Source organism: Echiichthys vipera (assembly GCF_963691815.1).
Source record: "Echiichthys vipera genome assembly, chromosome: 16".
NCBI lineage: Eukaryota > Metazoa > Chordata > Actinopteri > Perciformes > Trachinidae > Echiichthys > Echiichthys vipera.
Window position 1 is genome coordinate 7,760,989 of NC_139841.1, and position 8,204 is coordinate 7,769,192.

Sequence of the window (8,204 nt, forward strand, 5' to 3'; positions counted from 1 at the left end):
CACACGCACACACACACACACACACACACACACAAATAAATTACACTGAAATGTATTGACTTTACTTTGCTCGAAAATATTGAGAAAGTATGAAGTGCATCAAACGGAAATATTAAATGTCCTGAAGATTTTACCTTAATGCTGTAGAGCAGGGGTCTTCACCGTGTCTTAGGCTGAGGACCCCTTAACTGAAAGAAAGACTGGGCAGGGACCCCCTACTACAGGGGTGTCAAACTCAGGCCCGGGGGCCAAATCTGGCACACGGTGTAATTATATTTGGCCCGCAAGATCATATCAAGGTTCTCTGAGAGCTGGCCCGCGAGTATAAAGAACATACACGTCTACTTTTCTGTAAACAAACATGAGCATCCATGCTACCAGTCTCTGCAGACAAACTTAATCCACCCCTCCCCAAAAACGGCCAAAGAAAGATGGAGAACAGGAGCTTTCAGCAGCGGTGGGAGGCAGATGATCTGTTTATGAAGGTAAAGAGCTGTTTGTCTCGTCTTCAGAGCCACCGTGGCTGTAACCAAAGAATCAAACATAAGAAACACCACGACAAGAACAAGGAGCTGCACTGAAAAGGTTCAACATTACACATCTGGAGGAGAATTTTTCTTAGTAAATATTGGGTTTGGTCCGCAACTTTGTACGAGGTTTTAAATTTGGCCCACTGTGAATATGAGTTTGACACCCCTGCCCTACTACATCTATAGTATTAAATGGAATTGCATATTAACCCAGAACTAACAGCTAGGGTGGCCCAAAGCTTATAAACACAGCTTTTTAATGGTGCATTCAATACTAACATATTACATTGATCATTTTCAACAAATTCATATTTATACATCATATGTTAATGTTCAACATACATTTGGTGGTTGAATCCTTCAGCTCAGTTGTATCTGTGCATGGCTACCTTGCCTACAAGCCAGTGAGCCTATTAGCAAGGTTGTGTAAACGTATTTAGTTATTATTTTCACAAGTTTATCTTTGCTAATAATAAGTTGCATATTTTCAGACATATTTTTGAAGAAAAAAAATCGCTGGAAAGATTACCAAACGATTTGGCGTGCCCCCTGTAACTCGAGCCCCCCCGAAGAGTAGCGGGCACGAGCATGTAGCCGTTTACAAGCACGTGCATGAGAGTGTAAATTAGCTGTTACTTCGTGGGCAGCAGCAGCGTTACAGTTATTTAGGCCTATCTATATCTATAGTTTGCTTAGAGTTAGCTTTACTGAAACTAAAACAGCAATACGATATTATTACTTTTACTACACACTAGTAAAATGATAAAGTTGAACTGTGTTAATCTTGACAGCTTCATGGAGGAGTTCACTCAACTAGAACAGGTAATTAAGCTAACGGTAGCTATGCTAATACGGTGGCCGGAATGTTCAGTTGTTGCCACTTTATTGAATTGAAGAGTGGAAGGTCTGATAACGTGTTAGAGAAACATTGTTCCTCAGGTAAATATAGGTGTGACAACGTAACCTTAAACTCGTGGTTGTCATGATAGTAATATTCGTATCTATTAAATCATAAACCATATTGTTTGGGATAATGAATAACGTCACATTATAAGGTTACCAAGTCACCTCCGTGGGATGAGTCTTTGTGGAATAAAGAAAAGTCTGATGTGTAGATTGTATTTCCACTTGCCTTTCATTTATATCAGGACATTGCAGAGGTTAATGGCAAAAACAACGTGTTGGAGATCATGCTGGAGGATACCAATAGACTCATGAAATTCGGTCTGACCAAGGAGAAAAGTGTGATTGAGGGTGAGTTTTTGTCTTGCACTTGAAGACTGGATTGAATGTTTTCCTGTAGTGTTTGCTTGGGAGAGATTTGGTGTTTGTATGTCTCCCTCTGCTGGTGATGTCTCTAAAGGACAGTCCCCTTCAGTTATCACTTCATCCTAAATGTGTTAGGGAATATAACACTGTCATGCAGGGCAATGTTAAACGCAAGGGCAACACTGAGATGAGGACTTGACTGTGTCAAATGGTTGAATATTGTTTACATTTAGTATTTGGACATATGCTATTTACTCAAATTTTTGTAAAAAGAAGAAGAAGAATTACTTTATTTATCCCACAGCGGGGAAATTTAATTTTTTCACTCTTATTATTAATCATGTTACACACACAGGCACGAAGTACACACATGCACAGACAGGACTTATACTTGCAATTAAGGAGAGATGTTAGAGCGACCAAGCAGTTGGGGGTTCGGTGCTCGGCGCCCCGAGCAGTTGGGGGTTCGGTGCCATGCTCAACAGCACCTCGGCAGTGCCCAGGAAATGAACTGGCACCTCTCCAGCCACGAGTCCACGCTCCATACATGGACCATACAGGGACTTGAACCAGCGACCTTACGGTTCCCAGCCAAGTCACCTATGGACTGAGCTACTGCCGCCCCAAGAAGAAGAAGAAGAAGAATTCCTTTATTAATCCCACAAGGGAAATATCATTTTTTCACTCTGTTATTATATTATTCATGTTACACACACACAGGCCCGAAATACACACATGCACTAACAGGACCTATATACATGCAATTAATGGAGATATGTCAGAGTGAGGGGGCTGCCAATAGCTCAGCGCCCTGAGCAGTTGGGGGATCGGTGCCTTGCTCAACAGCACCCCGGCAGTGCCCAGGAGATGAACTGGCACCTCTCCAGCCACCAGTCCACACTCCATTCATGGTCCACACAGGGACTTAAACCGGCGACCCTCCGGTTCCCAGCCGAGTCACCAGTCAGCAATACATAAAAACACACATTTCATTGGTTGCTTAAACTTTTTTCTCTCATTGAGGTGTTTTATACTGGAAGTTGTACATCAGGTATAGTTGCTAATGCCTTTTGAACTGCCTGTTGCAGAGAGAGACAGTCTTCTCGTCACAGTTGACACACTGCAGCAGACTCTGCAGGAGCAGTGCCACCTCAGAGGTAAGTGCACTAACCCACAAGACAAATATTGAAAATCATATACTGTGTATACAGTATAACAGGGTTCAGCACTAGCTTTCAGAGGTGCTTTTGGCTGCCAAAGCTGAAAGTATGGTTGTTAGTAACTTTACTTTGAGTAGGACACCATGCAGCTATACGTCAGCTTAACCTAAAGGAATAAACCTTATTACTGAACAAAAACTATTTTGTTTGGTTGTTTTCACAGTCAGACATTTAATTTGCTCTGTTGTCGTCTTTTAAACAGATGCACAAAAGTAAATGTACCAATGCACATGCACAATGTCTGGCTCCAGTTCTGACTCTTAACCGCAATATTTAAATATCACTAATGCATTAATATTAAAAATGTATTTCTTTTGCACGTTTTGCTGTTTGCTGTCCATATTTTTGTACATGTTAAAAAGTGGTTGTCAATGGCAACTTGCCAGCTGTTACTGCTGTGACCAGGTTATAATACTCACATGAGTCTTTTTCAGGATGAAATAATATGAATGGTCAATATTAAGCACTCATATATAGCTCTAGGGCTGTTTATTGGCAAGAATCTGGTGCTACGATACATGTCATGAGACAGGGGTTAAAATTCAATATAATGTAAGCAAGACAAGATAATTTAAATATAATAAAATATAATTTCAGGAAAACTGTCATAGTGAAAAGAACACGGCTTCATATGCATATGTTACGACATATTTACACTGGCAAAAATGGCATACAATCTTTATTTGTTTACTCTAGCTTAAAAATGGTAATGTCAACAGAGATCGATACGGAAGTGTATCAATATTTTCTATCACCCCTATGTAGCACAGCGAGACGTATATGGTTTACCACAAATACATGGTCTCTGAGTTCTAGATTCGATATTGTTGTTTTTAATGTTGCTCAGAAATGAAATTGTATTATTTTCTGTGTGATAGAGGAGAATGAGAGACTGAAGGACAATATGGTGGACCTGAAACAACAGAAAAAGAGAGCAGCAGAGGTAAGAACTGTGGCAGGAGTGAGCACTGGCAGACTTCATCATTACGTCAATTGAATACAGCAGTGATGTTTAATTTAAATGTGAATGTTTCCATTTTGTAGACAAGGTAAGGTTCTCTGTACAGTATCCTGTGATATGTAGGCTCTACATAATGGCGTCATTTCCAAGGGACAGTTAGTTTATATTTGGTTCGCTCATTATCTCTGTAAGTGTTGCCTTGCTGTCTAGCTCCCAAACTAAAGATGAGAGAAGCCCTGAACTGATACAAACGTAGATATGTTTAGTTGGTTTCAGTTCTTAGTGATAAACTTTGTGAGCTCTGCGGTCACTGAGGATGAACAATTACTCACACTCTGCTTAGGTGACAATGTGTGTTTGTTAAATCATCTCTATAATTTTATTTTGCAATTGTACAACTAACCACAAATTAAAGCTAAGGCACCAAGGGACGGTGATCCTTATACAGAAATTATTTTTTGATGACAAACTATTTTTCAGTTTTAAAATCTCAGCTTGCTTTGTTATAATAACCAGTAGATTTTCTCCATAAATATGCCTCCGTGCAAGCATTTAAACCTCGTCAGAGCTTTTCAATTCCAAATGTTGGCTTAGAAGTTATTTCCGCTCGAGCTTCAGTCAGTGACATGGTGTGTGTGGCCTGTGTGTTGTCATCAGGATGGAGAGGCTGAGTTACAGCGGCTCTCCAGTGAAATGAGAGCACAAGGAGAGAGACACAAGAGGGAGCTAGAGACTGTAAGGCAGCAGTGCAGGAGAGAGGTGGAAGACTCCCACAGAGAGGGTTTCCATCAGTGTAAGACCAAACACAGCCGGCGGTGACAGTGGTGATGTTATAAGATGTTTCAGCGAAGGAATACTGAGATTGAAGCACATGTGAAAAATCAAATAATGCAAGACATAGACAGTGGGTCAGATATATCAGACATTTATATTTAATCCTTGTGGTTGCAGTGTAAGCAAACGTGGAGCTTTTCCCACTTCACTTTTTAGTGAAACATCATCGCAGTCAAAGACATTGTAAGAGTTTCGTAACTATAATAATGACATTGGCCGACAGCATAATAGAAGAGAAGAACGGAAATTAAATAAGAGAGACAGAGAAGATGTATTTAACATTGGCTGGTGCTCGCTATTGTTTTATTCCCTGACAGTGGAAGCTAAAGATGAAGAAGTAAAGAAACTCCTGGAGGAAAAGGATCTGGATGTGGAAGAGCTGAAGAAGAGACTGAAGGATCAGGAGAGGGAGAGGCAGAGCGAGCTCCTCAAGCTGCAAATGGAGGTAAATTAAAAGCAAACAGTGTTGGTGGGGGGATGTTTCTGATGAGCTGTGTACAATAAAAAAGCCGCAAGAATGTACCTTTTGTGAGCTCAACAGGGCTGTTAATAATAATACTATTCATCAGATTTACACAGGAATAGACTGACCATTGGTTTGTTTATATTGATCAGTTGATATTAAGCTCCTGTCAATGAGTAATATCTGTAAACGACCCGTCAATGACCAGCTGACTTCAGCTTCTGTCTAAGCTTGTTGGCGTTTTGCTCTGTACGTTTTGGCAGTTTGGTGCGAAGTTAGCCAGAGTTCAGAGTACAGCTCAGTGGAGCCAACAGCAGCAGCAACAGCAACACGGTTCCAACCTTCTTCCGCAGAGTGTCTTCAAGAGGGTGAGTGGCCCACACAGTACCTTTTAACACCCTCCACTTTACATTATAGAGGTTAACTGACCCTATACAGAACATATGTAAGTGGCAATCTATCTATAACTCAAGGTCTTGGTGGAACTAATTTCACATTGGTTTGTCATTTTGTATCTTTGACATGCAAACCCTAGCTGAAGCAAAGCAAATGTTTGATGATTTGACCTGGATGCCTCATCCTCTAAGTCCCAACCTTCTAAGTAACACCAGGGTACTTCCCAGCATGCCCTATCAGCTTCGTCTGATAGACTAAAGTTTGAAAAAGAAATCTCTTGTCATAAAACAAAGAGATAGGGCAAATTATTTCACTGAAGTTGATAAGTTTTCGACTCAAGCAGACTTGTCTTTGAGTCTGTTCAGACCTGGAATTAACCTGTGTCTTGTGTGATTACAAGACGGCACTTAGAATATGTATGCAGAATGAAATGAAGAATATATATGTCAGTTCACACAACAATGCTTCTCTACATGCGTCTTGATTGACCACTTGTCTTCACCACCACTTCTCATTTTCCTACTCTACATGCAAACACGCACATCATTACCGTTTGCATATACAAAAGTACATATTTAATTGAAAAAAATGTATTAAATTTATTAGTGTGTGCATGCATGCGTGTATAAATGTCAGTTGTTGTTCTCACATAAATCATACATTAGCCCATTACAGAAACGTAATGAAAACGTGATGAAAATCTCTGCCTATAGTATTTGTCTAACTTTTCTCAGTCCAACAGCGGTATGTGTGTTTTTGGGGTACATTTTATGAACCCTAAAGGTTTTTGTCTACTGGCAGTCCCCTCCGTACCACTGACACTACGGCCTTTGCCAGCCAACCGTGACACACAGAGCTCCAGAGAGTCATGGATGAGAGCAGGCAGTTCGGTGTCAGACCGTAACGAAACACCGAAACATTGCCGACAGTATTATAATACATCCAAAACACAAGATTCACTCTCAGTAGTTTCTGTGACATGAGATATACTTTCAAAATATTAAAGTTGAAAAATACACAAAGCTGGACAAAGGGGGTGAATGACTTTGTATTTCCTCTTACAGTTGAGTAGGCTGTCCTTGTGTGTACACACTGCTAAAAGAATGTGGTCATGTGCAGCCAAGACCACCTCTGAATGTGGTCTGAGTGATCCGATCTTAATGCCTCCCCAATTTAGCTTGGGTGCATTCACACCTGTACTTACTGTAGAGCTGTCTACTTGTGATTGGATCACCCAGGACGAATTTTAATTATTAAATTCATGTATGCTTTGCGTCCACTCGCGTCTTTGCATCAGCATTAAATACACAAGCGAACTGCCTCTAGATTTCGCTTTGTGTTCAATGTGTGTTCTGTTGTCAGGAGCTGTCTCACACATCATCAAGTTCTCAGAGTCTGACAGTTGATTATTGATTGATTTATCAGAAGAAAAAGAAAGTCAAACATTCTCATGTTCCAGCTTCTTAATATGAGCATTTGCTGAATTCTCATGTTTATTTTAATTGGTGAATTAAATAGCAATTTGGAGAACAACACATTGTGGTCTGAGGAATTGTGATGTGCATTTAAAACACTTAATGAATCAAGAAAATAATAATTCCAGAAATCATAAATTATAATGAAAACAATCAGTTGTTCCAGCCCTAGAATAAATTTGATTAGCGTTCACTAATTAGAAAGCTCACCACAGTCATTTATCTGGTGCAGCCATTCGGAAAATAAATCACTGAATAAAGGATTAAGAAGTAGTGGGTGGTATATTCTATGTCATCACAGTGCGGTTCTCTTGTGAGGAATGTGTTGCATGTCTTGCTTATATTGCCTCTTTCTACGTTAGAGTGTGTGTGGATTAACTGTGTGTGTGTTTCCTCAGAAGCTGCAGTTCTTCCAGGAGGAGAAGAACAAGGAAATTGTGGCTCTGCGTCAGAGAATAAAAGAGCTGGAGGAGATCCAGAGTGCCGGCGCGTTCAACAACAGTCGTCTAAAGAAGAGAAAGATCTAATTTGTTTAGAGACTATTGATCTGTCAGCTCTGCAGGTGCAGTCTCTTGGCTTCCCAGTGGGCAGAATGACTTAAAGTGTTTTAAAATATCCCGTTTTTTCATTTCCATTTCATTTTAAACCACAATTGAGATCCTCAGAGTTGTTGACGACTTTCACAGATCACCTCTTCTTCTGCACTGTCACACTTTGCAGTAGATTTGCAGTCTCACCATGCTGCTTGCAGGTGAGCAGTGTGCAGAGAGCACATGCAAACACAGGCCATATTCCTGTGTAAGGCTTTAATCCAATCAGACGCCTGCATGGGAGAGCAGCAGGGAGGCAGGCGCTGAAACAGAGAGCTGGAAGGACAATCCCGTTTAGGGAGTTAAATCTGCTTTATCCCCTTTCATTCAATTCACTATTTAACTTCCCTTATTTATTCTGGTGTCCTTGAAGTCAAGCTTGTGTTCTACTAATCTTGACATGTTGTAACAGTAGAGCTCTTGAACTGTAATTGGTGTTTAGTGATTTCTCATTGTTGCTGTTTAT

At 40.4% G+C, this 8,204-nt stretch overlaps 1 protein-coding gene across 1 annotated transcript; it reads left to right on the forward strand.

The window, feature by feature from the left end:
- Nucleotides 1-1,289: 1,289 nt before the first annotated feature.
- On the forward strand, nucleotides 1,290-8,002 carry ccdc152 (coiled-coil domain containing 152; the record flags this gene model as incomplete). The annotated part of the gene is made up of 8 exons (XM_083930410.1): nucleotides 1,290-1,352; nucleotides 1,679-1,784; nucleotides 2,888-2,956; nucleotides 3,898-3,962; nucleotides 4,638-4,773; nucleotides 5,132-5,259; nucleotides 5,541-5,645; nucleotides 7,547-8,002. The coding sequence occupies 8 exons, from the start codon at nucleotides 1,290-1,292 to the stop codon at nucleotides 7,673-7,675; spliced, it is 801 nt and encodes a 266-aa protein (XP_083786536.1). The 3' UTR covers nucleotides 7,676-8,002.
- Nucleotides 8,003-8,204: the final 202 nt, after the last annotated feature.